General features: G+C 36.5%; 2 protein-coding genes across 3 annotated transcripts; both read left to right on the top strand.

Moving 5' to 3' along the window:
- Positions 1-3,051: 3,051 nt before the first annotated feature.
- Positions 3,052-7,422, top strand: LOC113233860 (alpha-(1,3)-fucosyltransferase C-like). Its single transcript, XM_026469081.1, has 2 exons — positions 3,052-4,092; positions 4,934-7,422. Exons 1-2 carry the CDS (start codon positions 3,068-3,070, stop codon positions 5,211-5,213), a joined length of 1,305 nt encoding a protein of 434 aa, XP_026324866.1. The 5' UTR covers positions 3,052-3,067; the 3' UTR covers positions 5,214-7,422.
- A 6,726-nt stretch (positions 7,423-14,148) lies between these two features.
- On the top strand, positions 14,149-17,475 carry LOC113233841 (alpha-(1,3)-fucosyltransferase C-like). 2 transcript variants are annotated; one of them, XM_026469057.1, is made up of 3 exons: positions 14,149-15,038; positions 16,582-16,626; positions 16,757-17,475. In XM_026469057.1, exons 1-3 carry the CDS (start codon positions 14,314-14,316, stop codon positions 17,034-17,036), a joined length of 1,050 nt encoding a protein of 349 aa, XP_026324842.1. In that variant the 5' UTR covers positions 14,149-14,313; the 3' UTR covers positions 17,037-17,475. The 2 variants fall into 2 exon arrangements, with proteins under 2 accessions (XP_026324842.1, XP_026324843.1); XM_026469058.1 differs by lacking the exon at positions 16,582-16,626.
- Positions 17,476-20,964: the final 3,489 nt, after the last annotated feature.

Below are 20,964 nucleotides of genomic sequence, written 5' to 3' on the forward strand. Positions count from 1 at the left end.
TGATCCCACGGCGCCGACTCAACCGGCGAGAGGGAAACCCGGGGGGGGTTTTAGTGGGGTAGGCCCTCCAGCCTGGGAGGGAGGGAGAGGGAGAGTCCCCACATAACCCCTGAGTCTCCCTGGGCTCAGGGGTATCCATAAAGATTTCCCCCCCGACAAAAAAAAAAAAAAAAAAAAAAAAGGTTGCACTGGCCGTGGTCACGGGCTGACTGGTGATGCGGTGTTTACGTCTGCATCTCGGCGGTGGAATCTTCATCCACCCGCATAACATTTTTTAAACTACCGCCACACTCAACACTAACGGTCCCTATTCTGTATCACAGCCGTATTCTGGTTTGCAGTCGATCGCGAACATTCAGTTTTTGCAAACACCGGATTCCATGCCGCAGATAATTTGAAACCGTCCTCCCGATTGAAATTATTAGTTTGAACTACTAAATTTCTTAATTTGAACTTTAGGTTCAAGCACCATAAACTTGGACTTATTAGGGTTTAGTACAAGCGCGTTTCTGACGACCATTTAGCTATCGCGCTTAGGTCTTCGTTGAGCAGCTGCAACGCATCTGATATTCTCTCAGGTACTTCAGAGATATATAACTGAATCAGCGTATATATGGAATTTACTGTGTTTTATTACTTGGACCAAATCAGCACTGTATATAATAAATAGAAGAGGACCTAGTATGGAACCCCGAAGAACTTCACAATGAACAGGTTGCATATCGGAGAGCATGCCAATGCCTTCGCTTGTTTTGAGTCTCACAGACCGGTGTCGGTCACTAAGATAATCACCGAACAACTGCACCTCCTGTGGGTCTAGTCTGTAGTAGACTAATTTTGAAAGCAAAAGAGGAACACAAATGCTGTCAAAAGCTCGAGAGAAGTCCAAAAGAGAAAGAATTGTACCACGGCCAGCGTCCTGTGCCGCTAGTATATTATCCGTAACGTCCAGCTAAGCAGTAACCATGTCACGACACCTTCGGAAGCCCGACTGGAGAGAAGGGAGGATATTGTTCTTATCTACATAACATAGAAGCTGGTGATATACTGCCTTTTCCAGAATTTTGGAAAGAAAAGATAGTACACTAATAGGCCTAAGATTTTTCAGTTCGCTGGGATTGTCAATTTTAGGTAGTGGAGTTACCAGTGCTTCCTAATAGAGGCATAATAATAGAGGTCCCCGGCCCAGACAGCATTTTCAAGGCCGTCGCCCTAGAAGCAAAGCTGCGGTAGGCCCACTCGGACTTGGCAGTGCATATTGCGCGTCCCGGCCAGAATGACGGGACTCGATGAAGCCGTCATACCGGAGAAGATTGTCGCGGGCATCGGAGGCTGTGCAGTGAGCGACGTCCGAGTTGGAGAGCTCCGTCGCTCACGCAGCGGTATGTTCTCCGCATGGGTGCGCTGCCCCCTCGGGCACGGATGCTTCGTTAGTATCTGAATCGGATCAAACGCGAGTCGACGACACAGTGCCACTACTGTGACGGAGGGATCAGGATTCCACCCAGCACACGGAGCATCCTGGTTGCCCGGATCGGGCGAGATCTCTCTCCGCCAGGCATAGTGCATAGTGGAGTGGGGCTCCGTTCGCCAGTAAGTTTGGCAGCCGCGAGAAAGACGATGGGGCGGTGTGGCCCGTTTCGTTGTGAGGCGGGAAGGGGGAGGACTCAACTCCTCACAGGTGCTGGGGGGTTCCGGTGCGCTAAGTCGATCCCGGATCCCTCCCACTAGAGCAACCGAGAAGGCCACCGTGGGGTTTTAGCCTGTAGGAGTCTGGCATAACCTCTCCGCTACCCCGCGTCGGAGAGGTATCATAGGAGGATTTCCCCACGAAAAGAAAAGGAACCCTACCTTTCAGAATGGATCAGTTCACAATAGTAGTGATTATCGATAAAGTTGTTGGTAACGTTAATGTAATCATGTCACGGCTAATATTGTCACGCACGCATTAGACTTAACAGACATGATGTATTTCAAGACGTTCAGTTCCGATATAGGTTGAAGAGTTAAGGAATCAGTCCCAAAAGTTGCAGTTTTGAATTTATTTCTCTCTAAACGAGCAGACATTTCATCATGCCCAGGGATATTCAAAAAGTGATCATTGATCTTATTGGGGTCACTGAAATAGTCAGACAGGTATTCATTTTCACTCAGATCTATTAAAATGTTGTTTTTAAATTTTTTCCGAAACTTAACATCATCTTTTTTACATTAGAATTAGTACACTGATTAAAATAAGCACGTTTTTCACAATAAACTCTTTTTACTAATGTAAGATCCCTGTAATACAGCATATCCTGTGTTTGAAAGTTTTCTCTTTGCAAGTGCTTTGTTGCGTAACTGCATCATAAATTTAAGCGTGTTAATGATCCAAGGCAGGGAATCTCTTTGTTGTAGCATATTAACATTAAAATCGCCCAAAAGGATTAAATAATCATAGTGGGAAAACCTAGAGACTGAGTCAGTAATGGCGTCTATGAATGTATCCACATTCAACCACTGTGGCCTATACCTATCACTAACAAGTATCCATTACTTTTAGTAGTCAGCCACATTTGCTCTATTGAATCATTGGGATTTTTAAGGTAACTAACGCGAACATCATCCTTTACATAAAACCCCACTCCCCCACCACGTCCACCTCGCATATGCTGCGGACGCGGTGCACAACGTAGTCGGTACGGTAGCCAGGCGGCGCACACACCTCCTGACCAGTCCCCAACCATGTCTCATTAATAGCGACTATATCGGCATCAAAACGATCCATTGCAACAAAAAATCATCTTGCATGTCGAGTACTAAGTTCAAGTTTTACTAGTTACTGTCGGATTTGTATACACAATTTTTTGCTACTAATATAGGTAATTTAAGCAAATTGACATAAAATATATCAAGTTTGTGAACTACTATTTTAATAGGTTAATATATTTCAATGTCGACGAACTTGCGGTTGGTGTCACTTTAGAATGCTATACAATACAATGTAAGATAAAGTTGATATGTTAGCATAAATGTAAGGTATTGAGTGCTCCTTCACTTGAACTGCCCGCGGTTACGAGTCACACGCATGTTATTGCACTATAAAAATTTGCCCGTAATAAAAAATATGAGATATTACTGTTTGGGCAAATATATTATTTATTTTACCATCGCTATTGTTTTGCTCTTCGCATTCATTACGGTTGGCGATTTATTTAAAAGTAACATTAAAATTGTTAACTCAAAGATGAGAATTTTCCCAATAAAAAAACATTTCGATATCGATGTACGTACGTATGGGATTGATGACAATTTTTATGAAGATCGTAAAAATGAACAGCAGAAAATTAAATATATACTTCTATGGACTTCGCCGAGAAACGTGCCATTCGTTTATATGGGACGAGGCCAACAGGAGTTCATCAAAAAATCTTGTAAATATTACAACTGTTACGTTACATCCAACCCGCATTATCTTGGAGACATCACTAAGTTCGATGTCGTTGCATTCGCTGGACCAGAAGTAGTATACATGGGACCAGAAAAATTACCTCAGAAGCGATCACCTCATCAAAAGTACGCGTTTGCCAGCATAGAATCATCACATTATTATCCATTATGTGATAAAATATTCGACGGTTATTTTAATTGGACGTGGACGTTCAAACTTGACTCCGACTCCAGATGGGGTTACATAATTATCCGAAATGAAGAAGGTGACATAATTGGCCCTAATAAAGTAATGCACTGGATAAAAACAGAAGACATGAAACCTGTTTCCAAAGGCTTACTGTCGGTTCTAAAAGGGAAATCTAAAGTTGCTGCTATATTTGTGTCTAATTGTGAGACATTAAGCAGTCGCGAAATTTTTGTGAGTGCATTGCAAAATGAACTAGATAAATATGATTTAAAAATTGATGTGTACGGAAAATGTGGAAAGTTAAAATGTGACCGAACTGATGAAGAAATGTGTGACAGGATTATAGAGAAGCATTACTTTTTTTACTTAGCGTTTGAGAATTCATTCAGTGAAGATTATGTTACTGAGAAGATTTTACACGGTTTGCGGTATAGCGCGATTCCAATAGTTTATGGAGGAGCTAATTACACAAGGTTAGAGATTAGTTGTACTTAATATTTATTTTGCTAAATGGTAAGAACTAGTGAAGCACTATGACAAATCGATCATTTAAATACGGCGGGTTATTTAAAGGTTATACTATATCATGCCCCGTTCACTCTAAAATATGACAGCTTAAGTTTTCAAAATATGTGTAAGCAGGTAAGACGCTGACAATAATAATAACCTTTTCATTTATCCAATTAAAACCAAATTAAGGCATATATAAATATTCATAATGTTTATGCTGCCTACAAACGTACACAGACAGTATGAGAATATTTGTTGCTAAATATAATAATAAAAGTATCGAAGAAAGCAAATTATTAAAGAGTTTGTCCAGGGAAGTACTGCCACCAAATCTATTTGTGCCACCAAGCAGTAAGCATTACTGTGTTCCGGTTTTTGAAGGGTAAAACAGCTAGCTGGTGAAACTACAGGCACGTGGGACTTGCAAACTTCATGTCTTAGGGTGACGGGGGCTGTAGCAGTGCCCCTCAGATATTTGCGATTAAAAGCTGTGAGTGGCACTGTAATGGGTAGATGTGACACTGACCACTACGCTCACGAATTGTTCGTCTCGTCATTCGATATCATAATAAAAAAAAAAACAAAACAAATAATATGAGTTAAAAACTTTATATAGTCATATGGGAAGGTTGTTAGTACAATGTTGCTAGAAATTTATAGAACAAACGTGTAAGTCCATAGTCTTCCTACCCCAGTAGAAGACATGCGGAATGGATAGGTAAGTATGTGTGTATGCAATTGTACGGACATATTCATTTAAAAATAAGATAAGTCCAAAACCCATTCTTCTTCATAATATTACAGATTTATGCCGGATGGAAGCTACTTAGATGCTAGAAAGCTCGGTGTGCAAAAACTTGCTGAGAAAATGAATCATTTAATGCACAACATCGAGGAATACTCGACGTACTTTAAATGGCAGAATCACTATTCTTATCACAAAAAAGGTGATACAGTAGAGACTGATGATTACTGTGCTATTTGTGCTCTGCTTAATGATGAAAAAAAAGTTAATGAAACATCTGTGTATCAAAACTTGCGACAGTGGTGGAATCCTGCTGAGTATTTGTGTCCGGCTGGTTAAAAAAATGAGATAGTCTTAGGAGTCTAATGTAAATGTGAATGTTTCAATTGGCTTTTGTCAAAGCAGTCCTTGTTAATGGGCGTTGTTTAGTCATGTCTTGATATTTCTCTTACTTAATGTAAACTATTTGTATATTATTTAGGTCCGGTATAATATAATTCAGTACGTAATATGTTTATTTTTATTATTTTGTGGAAATATTGTTATATTGTGAAGGATGGAAGTGCATCTAGCGTATTTATATCTACTGTTATTACGTGTACATTTAAGGTTACTTTGGTTGAAATTGACAAAGAAGGCTTGCATAGAGACATACTTCAACACGGGGTTTCTGATATTTAGTTATCGTTACTTATTATTTGATTTAAATTGTATTTAACTATGTTTGGCTGTGCGTACTAATCTGAATGTTGACTTTATACCGAAGCGCAGCAGTCTTTTTTTTTTTTTACACAATTCTGCACATTTGCGCGCGCAAAATCCTAGGATTGAATACTTTTCCCATGGAACGTCAAAGTTCAAAATTTTAAATTCAAAATTTTACTTTATCGCCATCTTGTAAAATAGTTGGCCGAGGATTGGTCGAGTAATTTCGGTCAGAAATAATGCGTTTTCAGAAGATGTCTAAATAAATTAAATTTTCTATGTTATAAATCACTCACGGGTCCAATTAAAATCAAGTGAGTGTGTCTATCTGTATCTAGGCCCCGTGGATAAATAAAAAAGATGCAATTGAACTATTTGTACGTTGTTTTTTGAGGAAAAAAGAAAATTTTAAATATGTAGTTAGCGTCGAGTGCGGCGGCTTGGCGTTTGGTCGGTCGTGACCTTTTTTTAATAACTCACGACTTGCAGGGCGAGAGGGGCAGTTTCTATGCTTACCACGTCTATCCTGGACATTGTTAGTTGATTTTGTGTAACTCGATAACCGAACACGTCGACAAACACGTGTATTATAACGGTAATAGCTAGGTCAGTGCACATGTAAATCTAGAGTCTGTAATTCATAACCTAATAATGTAACATAACCTGTGTTACAGACCTGAAACGTACTGATTCGTTCTTCTCTCTAGTTAAAATTCAGTTATAATAGTATATTGTATACACTTAGATTCAGTTTCATTTATGTTAATGAAAACAAATATTATTTGATTTTAAAATCGGGACTTGAGCGTGTTTAAAATATTACATTTTGCCTCAACGTTTCGGACGTGGTCTATGGTCTAGAAGAGACTCTATAGAATAAATATTATTATGTGCGTCAGGCTAGGTAAGTAAGTACACATATAGCGTCGTTCGTAAACCTAGTAACCTTCATTAATGTGAACCGTTGAGCAGGCACAAAAAACAGAATTACTAGAAATACTTATGTGACAGTCTATGATTATTCCTTTAGTTTATAATTAAAAGAAGGCCTACAAATTATATTTCAGTCTTTAATTGCCCAATATTGCGCTTGAATAGTAAAAAAGGAGTTCGCTCCAAAGACGGAGTTACAAGGTTTTCAAATTTATCCGACGATATGTAAATTGGACTAGGTTATTATCATAATATGAATTGACGGTGAACGAGCTGTTTTCTGCTTCGCCTAAAAAGTTATTATCTAGCTATTTCAGATTTATCCGTAAAATTGTATGCGGTTATCATATTGTTGTACAACTTCACGACTGGTTTTACTACTTTTGTTATTTGATTGACTTTTGTATCGAAATTATTGTATGGCCGCGTTGAACGCTATCAGCATGTCATGTAGGTACATGTAGGTACATACACCTATAAATATTCCGACTAATATAACAACACGTCGCCTTATTTTCTCTAACTCGTATCTCAAAAACACAAAGTTACTGCAATGCAAAAAATGGATTGTATATACAAATGTTGCAGGCTGACTTCACATCACTTCACATCCTTGATATTCAAACACTGGCTTTTACCTATTCTTAAAGTGATCGATCCAAATTAACACCATTGATGAGAAATTTAAAATAAATAGAAAGTTATCCCATCTCCTGTGTAATCAATCTTTATAAGATACGAGTTTGAGAAAGTAAGGCATCGAAAAAGCTTTTTTAGATTTTAAGGCTTTCGTAGTTATTCACTAAATTATTATAACAGTTACACGCTCTATGGTCACGGGTTGACTGTCAACTTAAGACCATAGAGTGTGTAACCATTCCGAAATGTCGGAAAAATAAAATGAAGTCATACCGTGGTAAGAAACCTGTAAATAGTGATAATCATTATTGCTTTTTTTAGTTGCGTATAATCTAAATTTTATTAAAATAAAAACTGCATAGAAATCATTTTAGAATGAAATAATTATATTCCTTGTATATTTTTCAATTAAGGACCTAATGTAGCTTTTGATGAAATTGTATTTTTAATTAAAAAATTAAATACACCAGATGGAAGTAGGACTCGCGCAACTTACGTACCTACCGAATAATGCATTTAATTCCAAATTTTTTTAAAGAAATTACAAAAGAACATAAAGGAAGATTTATATAAGGGGCATGTATAATTTGACACCTATTGAAAAATAACTACTAAAAACAATTGGTAATTGTTTAAGTAATATTAAGATTTAAAATAAAGTAACTACGGACAAGGCTGTGTACACTTGTTCTATGGCCTTTTTAATAGTATTTTTTTTGGATTAGTGATTATCAAATCAATCTTGGTAAACTTTACGTACGATTTTTAAATTACTTTACTGTTACACAGCTCATGCGGGCATAAATAAACTTCTACACGTGTAAACAGTAATTTAGTTTAAGATACAAACAACAATCTACTTAATCACAAATTTGTGGTAAAATCGAATTTATGTTATCAAGTTTGCAGTGTGATCTTTCTAGTGGCCTAAGCTATATTCATTTCAAAGGCAGCAGAACACAGATTATATCGAGACATAGTACGTGCTTTATCACAGTTGTTACAAACCTTGCGTTTACAAAAAAATGCGGTGCAAATTAAACAACAAAGCAGTTTAAGTGACAGTCGCAAACGTGTAAGACGTTTATTTTAGGCTTGACGTGGTCTGTCATTGGCTTGTTTTTATTTCTATTTTATGAAACCATTGACTTACAATTATATGGACGTCGGGTCCGCGCTAAAAAGTGTCCGCACTTGTAAGGCGCTAAAATCGTATACAGAGCGCGACACTCCGCTTTAGTCTTCATTTGTTCTACTGACAGCGCGATACTGCGATGACATTACAATTTAAATTTCGAATAGGTTGACTTGGGACATTTTTTTCGTGGTTTTTGTATTAGACCCGTCGTCCATTTATTTGTAAGTCAATGTATGAAACCGATTTTTTGTATTTCTCTGAATCGAATAAGAAATAATTTTAATATAATAATCTCATGTAGGTAGATAGACGAGGAGACATAAAAACAAACACTTTTCTTCAATACAGTGCGAGAAATTTAAACTAGATATTGACCAGGTTTTCAAGGTTTCATTTACATTGCCGTGTTATGTAATGGAAGTTAATTTTAATAATGAAATAGTACAATGACCTTTATGCCAATTATGTAACGTTCAAACTAGATACGAGCTAAAACGAAATAGGGCTAGCACGACAGGGCGGAACTTGCACGAGAGCGACATAAAGTGTGACATACTGCTATTCTAGCAAAGAGAGATCGCGCTTTATGTTGCTCTCGCGCAAGCCACACCCTGTGATGCTAGCCCGACTGGTTGCAGATCTTCCGGAGAATTCTCGCGCAGTATCGGGAATAGCCGCAGATATCGTTTCGTATCTAGTTTCAACGATAACGTGCCTACAGATTTGCTCGATTTATTGACGATTGACACATGTGATCAGACAAAAGCCGGTTTGTAATTTCAAACGCCTCGTTTACTTGTAAATTGAAGAAAAAATTATAAATGCTTGTTTGGAGGAAAGTTGAGTAATAACATTTCAAAACAGATTTCGTGAAAAAAACACCAAAAACAATTTCACTTTGATCCTCTATATCTCCTTAACTATCAGATTCCCAGACATGGCCCCAAACAAGATAATACTCGTAATGATGGGAAGAATACGTAGTTCCATTTTTGTTCAGGGTATTTTTGCATTAATGATACCAACCGTCAAAAATCTAATAAATCTGTAGACACCTTAACACAATTGACATAAACTTAACAATATACACATTATATTAAATTAAATTTAGCTTTTAAGTAACATCTCATAAGTATCTTATAATTTCGTGGTGTATGTATTAATTTACTTAAACTTTTTTGCACATTACTGTAAAGTACAAGTAGTACAAATGGCTGATTTAATGCTATAATGCATTTTCTACGAGTCAACCATAGACCCAAGCAGAAAAAAGACAACACGTCTATACTTCAATCAATAATTACAAAATACCATAAACCTGAACTTGATAGTTAACTCATACGGTATAAAATAAATGTAAATATAACATCAACATACTTAATATTGCCGGTGTTTTGTAGAAAGGGTGTAAGCGATATATCTAAAAAAAATTCAGGGGAGTATGTTTTAGGTTTTAACGACTGTTTTAAAATATTTACGCCTGTTTTAAAATTCAATTTTGTTTTTAATTAAGTTTGATTTTAAAATTGAATTTTAGACAGGACGTAATAAACCTAAAACATGTGCCCATAAAAAAAAATGTCGCTTACGCCCTATTTACAGAACACCGACGACATAAATGTACATACATATATATTATAATACTATGTTTATGTATCCGCGACAACATAATGCAGAGTCTTGATCTAGAAAATTGTCAAGAAGATGCTATAGCAACTTGCGCTTGTCTTACATGGAGCGGGAGCGCGTTCCGAAAATCGTAGTGAAGGACAAATGAATTAGGCAACAAACCAGTGCGATGATGGATCTCGATATAATTAGATTTTACTAGATTATTTAATTATTATATCACAGTGTCTCCAGAAATAATTTCGTCCTAAAAATATAGTGTATTCTGTAATTTTTTTTTTATCAGACTGTTTCTTTTATTCACCTATATGTTTTCTAGGCTATCCGGTTGGATTGACATGTATTTTCCAGCTCTCTTTATCTTAACCATAAAAGAAAATTTTATTACCAAGTTGCTTATTCACTTTTATTGTGGTTCAGTTTTTCGCTTTACGGTAATGCTACTCATGCGTTACGATGTCGGCGTAGAAGGAACGTTTACCTAGTTTTTTGTACTAAATTACAAATCGATTTATTTCCAAAAGTACACTGACAATATACGCGACTAGTAAATCAATACAAACAAATGAAGATGTGCTATGTTGCCCTCACTATAACAAGTAACATAATCGATATTTTTAGTGTACCTGAGCAGTTAATATGTACCGGGTTTAGCGAACAAGATCTACAACCTCCCATAAGCGTTTTTTTTTATTTCTTATTGTATTTTCGATTTCTTGTCAAACAAAATGAGCGGAATTGCCATTATTCAAGGAAAACAAGAAAACTTTAGACGCCATTATTTCTATAGGTAACTAAAATTTACAATCACACACCAATTTACATGAAAGAGATTAAGGAATGTAAAATTTTCTCTAAACATTTAAAAGAATTCCTCATAAACAAAGGTTATAATTTTTCAATGACAAAATGTACTTTAATAGCGTAAAACCACGTACAAGAAATTTTAGTAACCTCGCCTTGCCGCTAGAGGACGTTGGGATCATAATAGAGTGCGCTATTAAAGTGTTCACAACAAGTATTGTTATTGAACATAGCACTTTGCACTGTAGAATATTTTAGGGCCTCAGTGCCACCTGACTTGCTTCTGGGGAAGCTACCACGTGTGGGACTCTCCTGGGGCTTGTTTCTACGTCACTGCTTCCACTCGTGGGACAATTTCGTAGCTGCATCACTGTTTCCACTTGTGGGACAGTCGTAGCTGTATCGCCGTAGAGCATATTTTGTAACGCTGCTGCCTCCTTCGGGATTCCTTCCACCTGGTGGGATACTTGGATGAAAGCTCATAGAATCGTCAGTCCTCATCATCGATCGTCGGCTGCCGCTTCCACCTGGTGGGACAGTGAGCTAATATCGAGGATGAGAGTCTTGTCGATCATACAATTACGTCAACAAACGCCGTTGTGTACATGGAGATTCAAGCGTCTTCCTTCACTCTCCCTCGCGTCGTATACCTATTATAATAGCTAATTAATTTAAATTACTTCTTAATTTATCTAATGTACTAACGTATAATTGTAATTATTTATTTAATATGATCGCATTTATTTTATTACTTTTATAATGAGTATGACTGCCCTCATCACTTCGCTGTGTCCATTACAGGGTGTCACGTGTACATTTACAAGCCAATATACCTAAAATAATAGGTGGGGCGCGCTATAAGTTCCGGAATGAATAAGAACAAGCAAAATACCATAAATGGTCAGAAATGAATTTATTGTTTCTTACGAATGAACTAATTTTGAAAATATTTATGCCATCCCTCCGTGACAATCGCTGAAACATATTTTTCATACTCTTCGACATCCTCTTCAGGTGATGAAAATCGTTGACCACGTATCTAGTTCTTAATTTTTGGAAATAAATAAAAGTCACAAGGTGCCAGATTGGGACGGTACGCGGGATGGCTCATAAGGTCAACGTTGTTCACCTTAAAAAAATCATTTGTCTGTCTGGCCGTGTGAGAATTAGTATTATCGTGGTGCAAGATGATACGGCGTTTACGATTATTTTTACGGAGTTTGTCAATTACTTCCGGCAAACAAATGGTCGTGTACCAATCACTATTCACGGTACAACGATTCTCCAAAGCAACAGTAGCCACGTGTCCAGTTTTATTAAAAAACGAAGCAATCATCCGCTTAGATGCACTTTGCACGCGCGCCACTTTGGTTGGTTTCGGCCCATCTCGAAAGACCCATATGGTCGATTGCTGCTTTGTTTTGGGATCGTAACTATAATCCATGTTTCGTCACTTGTTACTATGTCCCACACCAAATTTGAATTTGACTTTTTGAGCCTCAGTCAATTTGTGTGGGATTCACGGAGAGCACAGCTTTTTCACGCCCAAAGTTTTGTATAGTATTGATTGTATTTGACTCATGCCTATGCCTAAAGATGCCCGAATCTCTTGGTATGTCTAGCATGTGCCTGTATGTTTTGCTCATACGGCGCACATCATCGATGTTTTTGTTGTTCACAGCAGTGGACGGGCGACCATCACGAAATTCGTCACTGAGTTTCACACGACCGCGTTTGAATTCTGCAAACCAGTTATAAATAGTCGTCTAGTATGGTGCTTCATCGCCAAAAGCAGTTTGAAGCCGAGGGAAGCTCCACTGAGCTGTTGAATTACACTTAAAGTCGTAGAAAATCATACTACGAAAATTTTCACGAGTTAAATCCATGGTGATGTAAACAACCAATTCCTAAAATGACGCCGCAATGTAAAAACAAGTGACAGTCAGATGAAACAAACAGTATTCTACAGCCAAAGAGTTCCATTTTCAAATGTTGTAATTATTTTTTAAATATTGTTTATGTAAGTGGCCAGTTCCGGAAACTTTTAGTGCGCCCTATGTATAAGTGTGACAATGTAATGAATGAACAAATAAATAAATCTCGACAATTACCAAAATGAAAATGCGTTAGTTATGGCAAGAAGGGCAGTATGTGTCGTCTAGTGATGACTTCGCTGGACGGTTTGCACTGTGGGCACAGGGTAAGGAGGTCCCGGATTCGATTCCCGACAAGACCAATTTGGGAAATAAACTTTTTGAAAATGGTTCTGGTCTGGGTATTACGGGTAGTGCCCCGGATTGAATTCCATTGCTTTAATTCTCATAATACAGGGAATTCCCTAGTTCCAGATCAGGTGATGCAGAAGCTGTTGGAATTTATTCATTAGTTGTCTCCTAGGACACCAACAACATGTAAATCAAACAGCACATCTATTTATTATTATAATTTGTAAGTTCCATGTCCACGCAATGTGTCATGTGTTCGTATCCGAAACGTATTCAAACGTATTGAATGTCAATCTGAAAAAAAGCCATAAACCAAATCGTTTTCCCTGTTTTTCATTTTTAGTCAAAAATTAAAGGAACAAAGCTTAATCAGATAATTATCGGATATATATCGGATAATTAACGAATTAATGGACCGTGATAATTATCAAATAAAATAAATATCTCGAAGAAAAACACAAATAACAAAAAACTGATACAACAGGTGACCTTGTTGCTAGAAATCATAAATAATCTCAGTACAGAGCACTAAAAAAACCGACTTCAAAAGTACGTGGAATTACGTCTATTTGTTAAGTTTTATTGGAATATCCTTAAATTCGCCACTATACAGGACTTGACACTGGAGATAATAAAAATCGGTTCTCACTACTCGAAGTATGTTGAGAGAAAAACGCCTTGAATTGGAGAAATAGCAAAATCAACCATTAAAATAATTGCTCCTTAAGTAAAATTTAGGCCCTATTTATAAAAATGAATCTTCTTGCGTGAACAGCCACTCTTAGAAGTGGATGATTTTCGTCAAAATGAAATGGACCACTATGGAAGTACCCCCTTTCCAACACAAAAAGAACCATTAAACGTTCTAGTGTTGTGTTACCAACGGTTCATTATGATCACTGCCATCACAATTCAACCTTTTTAGGGCTCCTTTAAACATGTCCATGAGTGTAGAATGTCCCGATAATTAACACCATTGTTAAAATTTTATTTCGACGTATAATTTTAATTTTCCGCTTGTTCGTTTGATGATAACTATTATTAGTCGATTTTAATTTTTTTTTATCACATACTCAATTTCTAACCACAAACAAGACTTACAATGAAAATGGATATTTGTCACAAAAGTAATTACTTACATTTGAATACCTTTTACTTGATTACAGTTGTATTAATGTTTGTGACTTATAAATTTTGGCCGCCTGATAGAAAAATACATAGCGATTATCGACTTCAGGATTACTATGACAATGCAATCAAGAAATTGAAAGATAAACGGTATTTACCTTGGAAGCAATTCGATGGCACTAAAATAAGTAAGGTAAAAGACAAAAATTTACGTTATATTTTAGTGTGGACTTCTAGCATGAACAAACCATTCAATAAAATGGGTAATGGAGAAATCGCTTTTGCTGACAAATTTTGTCCCTACTACAACTGTTTTGTTACTGACGATGTTAATTATTTCAAAGCAGAAACTGAATTTGACGCCATTCTTTTTGGAGCTGAGGTAGTAAGATTAACAAACAATCTACTTCCTGAGCAACGGTTGCCATATCAGAAATATGTTTTTGTTAGTATGGGATCAGCGCAGGAGAATACAGTTTGTACTGAAAAATTTGACAGCTATTTCAATTGGACGTGGACGTATAGGTTAGATTCAGAGATTAAAAGCGGCTTGGTTGTACGAGATTTAAACGAAACTATTGTTGCTCCTAAAAACGAAGTACACTGGATACCAACACAACGCAAGTACACTTTACCTCGCGATCTTAGTGATATCATCGAAAATAAAACCAAGGCGGCAGCGTGGATTGTATCTGATTGCAATACTTATAGTTATCGAGAAAAAATTGCTCTATCACTTAGAGAAGAATTAAAAAGACACTTATTGACGCTCGATATTTATGGGAAGTGCGGAGAATTTCGCTGCGAATCCGAAACATCTTGTGATAAGACAATAGAAAGAGATTATTACTTTTATTTAGCTTTTGAAGATTCTCTGTGTAAGGACTATGTAACTACGGAACTGTTGCATGCCTTGCGCTATAATGCCGTTCCTATTGTGTACGGGGGTGCTAATTACACGAGGTATGTTGTCATTTTTCTTTTGTTTCTATTTTTCAGCCGTTACTATCCCACTGTATGGCAAAGAACAGCTTCAACTTTCACCAGTCAACGAGACTTAACGCCGCTACAGGCCAAGATCTTATTTATATATCTAACATGTCACGCCATATCCTTCTGAATCTATCACGTCTCCGTCTTGCGTTTGGTGGGATCGACTCCGTGGTAATATTTGGTCACAGCTCGCTTGACATGCGGCGGAAGTGATTGGGCCAGTTCCATTTGAAACTTTTTGACCAATGTTAACCATTTGTGTTTGGAGCGCAGTATATTGTCCCGCACGCTGTCTGACAGCTTCACGCCTCTCACGCTCCATGCCTCGCTGATAGATGAGGTGTGTTACCATTCTTATAATTTTATTGAGTAAGTGGAAATTCTACACACCTACAATATCAACAACTAGAGACAAATAAATAAACAAAACTAAGAGGCAAAATTTGGTGGTAAAAGTTTATTATAGGGATAAAATTATTGTAGTCACTCATGACTTAATGATCGGGATATTCGGAGTCTTCTATACCTAAAATTAAATTTTTGGTGTGAATTGCTGTTGAGACATGGAAGCGGTTCCCTAAATTTTTTTCTTCTTTTAAATCTGGGGATGTCGACATGAAGTGGAGAATTTTGGCTCACTAAATCTAAAAGATCTGATGATGACCAGGAACCAACAACTTTATTTCAGTACTGTGAATAGTTAGCAGTGTCAAATTTGAACTGAAACATTGTTCACTTACCTTAGATGATAAAATACTTTTTGCCATCCTCAAAGTAAAAACTAGATTAAATGTTACATAGGTCAAAGTCAAAGATAATTTGTTCCATAGGAAAAATAAATTTACACTTGAAGACGTCACATTTAAGCTACTTCTCGTTCACTACGCTGATTTCCCTGAGAAGAACGAGCAAGATACTCTAGGGATTGCTCTTTTCTAATAAACTTAAATGCTATGGAATACACTTTATATATGTGGATACTGAAGCCGTGTCGTCTTTCCATACATCTTTATCTAACACGTAGTCATCAATTTTGTAATATGACTTTTCAATCAAAATATTTTTAATGTAGTTTTTAAACTTAGGAAACGATAATCATAATATATGCCTAGACGGTACACAGAACGAATCGTTCGTATTTGCAATACAAATATGGTTTGAATATCTGCCGCTTTACCCCACATGAGAATATACAATACCCTATATAATACCCCAAATAAAATTACAAATAACATTTTAAACGTTTATTTGCCTTCAATTTTATACTTAATAATGTCAATCCCGGTGTCGTGAGATTTTTTTTGATATAAGAGCTCATTCCAAGTTAACAATTAACCCGTACCTATTTTTGTTGCCAAGCAATAATGGAACCATAGCTGCGTTTCAATTTTGAAGGGTAAGGGTGCTGGTAAAATTACAGGCACATGGGACTTGTCAACTTATGTTTCAAGGTGACGGGCGCAGTAGTGGTGCCCGTCAGATCTTTGTGATATAAATCTCTCTTTATCACCAGGTGCGCGACTTGTTCGTCCCGTCACAAAAAGCAACCGAATTGTAGGTAAATAAGCATCCCTTATTTCCATTATTTTCTCTATTTTCATCTAAATCCATATATATACTTAGAATTTTATTAATAATGAATCTAGTCATCTGAATATATAGTATAATATGTATCTCCTCACTCGCAGGATTTTGCCTCCAGACAGTTATCTAGATGCAAGTAAGATGTCAGTTCCAAAGCTGGCCGGCATAATGAACCGTCTAATTAGAGTCAGGAAAGACAGCTATGCACAATATTTTTGGTGGAAACGACATTACTCTTATTACAAAACGTCTGAGAGTGTGGACACAGATGAATATTGTGAACTTTGCAGATTATTAAACAGTAATAAGTTTACAGAGAAATCGATTTACACGAACTTTAAAGAATGGTGGAACCATCCCGATGAAATTTGTTTAAGTTGGTAAATCGACGCATCCGTAGAACAATGTGCAAGACTACTTGTTCTCAGGACATAGTACATTTCGTTCGTTCTTCTTCGCTGTGGACGTTAGATCAACTGTTGTTTGATTTTATATTTCCGAAACGAAATAAGGTACATAAATTCCCAAAACACCTTTACATGGGGCTTAGTTCGAATAACGAAATTATTCTCGTAATGTACCTATTCTCTTTTCGCTATACATATAGTCACCACGGACTCTGTTCTTCAGATGAGTCGAATAATTAGTAAATTTTAAATAAAAGCAAGCACCGGCGTGCAAACTTGACGACAATTTAGTATAATGTGATCCTAGAATTAGATTAAATGTTAATTGTTTATTAAAATTTTAGTTTGGAACACTCATTTTGACATTATGATTTTCACACATTATTTGATATGTGTATATAAACACATATTTATAAATCTCGAAGTTTAGGACGTGTTGCAACGTCCATGGTCTTGAAGGAACTCAATTAAGTCCTGATTTTAAAATCGAATAACACACATTTTTCTTTAATTTGCAAATGAACACTTATTTTAAAATTTGTTATCTTAGACCATCAAATTTAAAGTTACAAGTGACGTAAATTACGAAAGCCGAAGGACTGACAAAAAAACCAAAACTGATTTTACAAAATTGTATAATTGAAATTATTCCTAGCTAAATATAAATGAATATGATAGATGAAAAATACAGAATGCTTAATTAAAACTATAAATAACAATTAATTTTATTAGGTAACACAAGTATTGCTATTGTAGTAATATATGTAACACATATGATTTGTATCCAAATGCTTGTATTTTGAATAATCATTTGATGATAATCGATTTTCGGAATGCGCTGGTGTCAAAGTCAAAAGTCCAGGCTTTGTGGTCTAACAAATCGAAGCGGAATATTGTAAAGAAGAGAAGCGACTGAAAGATTGAAACGCGACGAAACTATTCACTCGGATATTCATTTTAAATCCAACACTTTTGTAGTATGCTGCCAGCATTTTCATTTCGAATATGAAGCTCAATATTTAATATTTTCATTTTGGTGTTTTCGTAATAGTATATATGAGTTTTTTGTTAAATAACTTCACTAGTTTTGTTATAATTATGAATAGAAAGTTCGAATACACATTTTCTTCGACCCGGTGAGACGAAAATTTGTCCCACCAGATTGATATGAAATTTGCCTATTATATCGAACCGTACAGTTGAGTATATGTATATGGATAAGAATAATATTAATAAGATTATAGTCCCCCAGTCCGAGTATCGATCCCGGAACCTCTGCGTGGCAGATCAGCGTGGTAACCGTTCGGCCACAGAGGCAGTCAAATATATCTAAATATATCTTAATTCTTTACCTTCTGACGGTACATAATAAATCAGAGTAAATCAAAGTGATGGTGGAAGTACGAGCCATTGGGGATTCATAAACCTGTTACCGTTGCACTTTGATCGGTTATTACCTAAGAACGTGATTGTGCTGTCCGGCAGGTGTCAGAACTGATTTTACGAATGGACCCGCGAACAGGGTCCATGAAATTAAAAGATCTAATTTGGTAATACTAACATTTTAAATTGATGTTTACCCTAAACGATTATCACTCATTCATTGAGATTGGAGAGGATAAAGAAGAGGTTTGTGAATAATGTGGCGTTCTACACTGGACAAGCTAAAAAACTTCGTTCATATAAATCAAGACTCACAAAGTTCCAAATGGTGTCGTTGGAGAAGCGACGCGAAATTTTAGATATGTTGTTTTTATATAAAATGTTAAATAATCAATTAAATGCAGTCCAGTTCTAAACCTCATGTCATTTAATGTTCCTCGCAAACTGCCTAGACTTTCAATAAAGCCTCTTTGTAAGCCTTTTCAGGAATGTTTTAGGTGCGAAATGTCATCACCTTCCTAAAACTCTGTCACCTAACTTCTTTTTTATGCTTTCACCTAGTCTTAAGATATTAATTAGCACTATTTGTTTCTCTTTTTGTAAGCGATTTATATAGTTAAATAAATGTTTACATTTTTCTTTCTGTAAGTTTCTTTTTGCTCTGCAAATTTATTGTGCATGTAGTGTTGGTCTATAAAAGATTGTACATTTAGTTCTATGTTTTTTTTTGCATGTACATAGGGCGCACTATAGGTTTCCGGAACTGGCCACTTACATAAACAATATTTATAAATAGGAAGTGAAACTATTTATCCGGATTTAAATCGCGTATGTTTGTTTTTTCAAACAAACCGACGTTTCGGGCCCTTTACAGGTCCCATGGTCACGGTTGATATGGACATGACATGGAAACGTCGCTTTGTTTGAAAAAACAAATCTACGCGATTTAAATCCGGAAAAATAGTTTCATTTCCTATGTGTAACAATCGCGAAAACCTAAGAACTCGATAATATTTATAAAGTAATTACAACATTTGGAAATGGAACTCTTTGGCTGTAGAAAACAGTTTGTTTCATCCGACTGTCACTTGTTTTTACATTGCGGCGTCATTTTAGAAATTGGTTGTCTACGTCACCATGGATTTAACTCGTGATAATTTTCATGGTATGATTTTCTTCGACTTTAAATGTAACTTAACAGCTCAGCGGAGCTTCGCTCGGCTTCAAACTGTTTTTGGCGATGAAGCACCATGCAAGACTTTATATTTTATAGCTGGTTTGCAAAACGCGGTCGTGTGAATCTTAATGACGAATTTCGTTACGGTCGCCCGTCCTCAGCTGTGAACAACTAAAACATCGATGCTGCGCACCGTATGATCAAAACGGACAGGCATGTAACATACCACGAGATTCGGGCATCCTTAATTCCACAACTAAAAAAACGTTTTACGTCCCTACTGCAGAGTGTTCAGTAGTTTGTTAGATAAATTGTCTTAATACTCATAATAAGTACGTACAAGTTAAGCATAGGCATGAGTCAAATAGAATCAATACTATACAAAAACTGGGGCGTGAAAAAGCTGTGCTCTCCGAGGATCCCACATAATTTTTACTGAGGCTCAAAAAACGGGTCGCGTCACTAGGTGCAATGCCATGCTTACCAGATTCAACGAAGGGGCGTCAAATTTGGTGTGGGACATGGTAATAGGTGACGAAACATGGATTACAGTTACGATCCCAAAACAAAGCAGCAATCGAGCGTATGGGTCTATCGAGATGAGCCGAAACCAACCAAACTGGCGCGCATGCAAAGTACCTCTAAGCGGATTATTGCTTCTTTTTTTAATAAAACTGGACACGTGGCTATTGTTGCTTTGGAGAATCGTTGTACAATTCTTTGAATGGACACGACTTTGATATCGAAACGACCATCCAACGATACTTACAGCCGTACTTTACAAGTAAATACAGGATTTTTTACGAAAGGGAAATTCTGAAATTACCGGAAGATGGCAAAAGATTATAAGATCAACATGCCCAATACGTAATTGATTTTGAAATCTTTTTTTTAATGTTTTTCTTTTAGCTCATTTTTTTAGCCAACGCAATATTATTATTTCACCGATAGTTTGGGGCAGTTACGTTATGTCCGCAATTTCAATCAGCCCTTGACCACTTGACAGGGCATGTATCTTATTTCGTACGTAATATAGGACGAAAATTAAATTGGCTTACCGTGGTAAGAAATCTGTAATCAGTTATACTACAGACACGCTACGAGATGTCATCTCAGTAAATTTCTTATCTGATTCATAGTAGATAAGACAAGTAGAGCAACTAACACCTGTTCAGCGCATCAATGCCTACACTTCGCTCGGAACGTAGCGTTGTCACATTATTATTTTTGTTGTACCTACAGGTTGTAAATATAATTAAAAAAAAAATTAAGGTGTTCGTTATAGTCTTCTTGAAATAACCTTTATTAAATATAATAATTACTGCTCCTGTGGTCAAACGGTTAC

Source organism: Hyposmocoma kahamanoa, unplaced genomic scaffold, assembly GCF_003589595.1.
Source record: "Hyposmocoma kahamanoa isolate Upper Pololo Valley unplaced genomic scaffold, ASM358959v1 80, whole genome shotgun sequence".
Lineage (NCBI taxonomy): Eukaryota > Metazoa > Arthropoda > Insecta > Lepidoptera > Cosmopterigidae > Hyposmocoma > Hyposmocoma kahamanoa.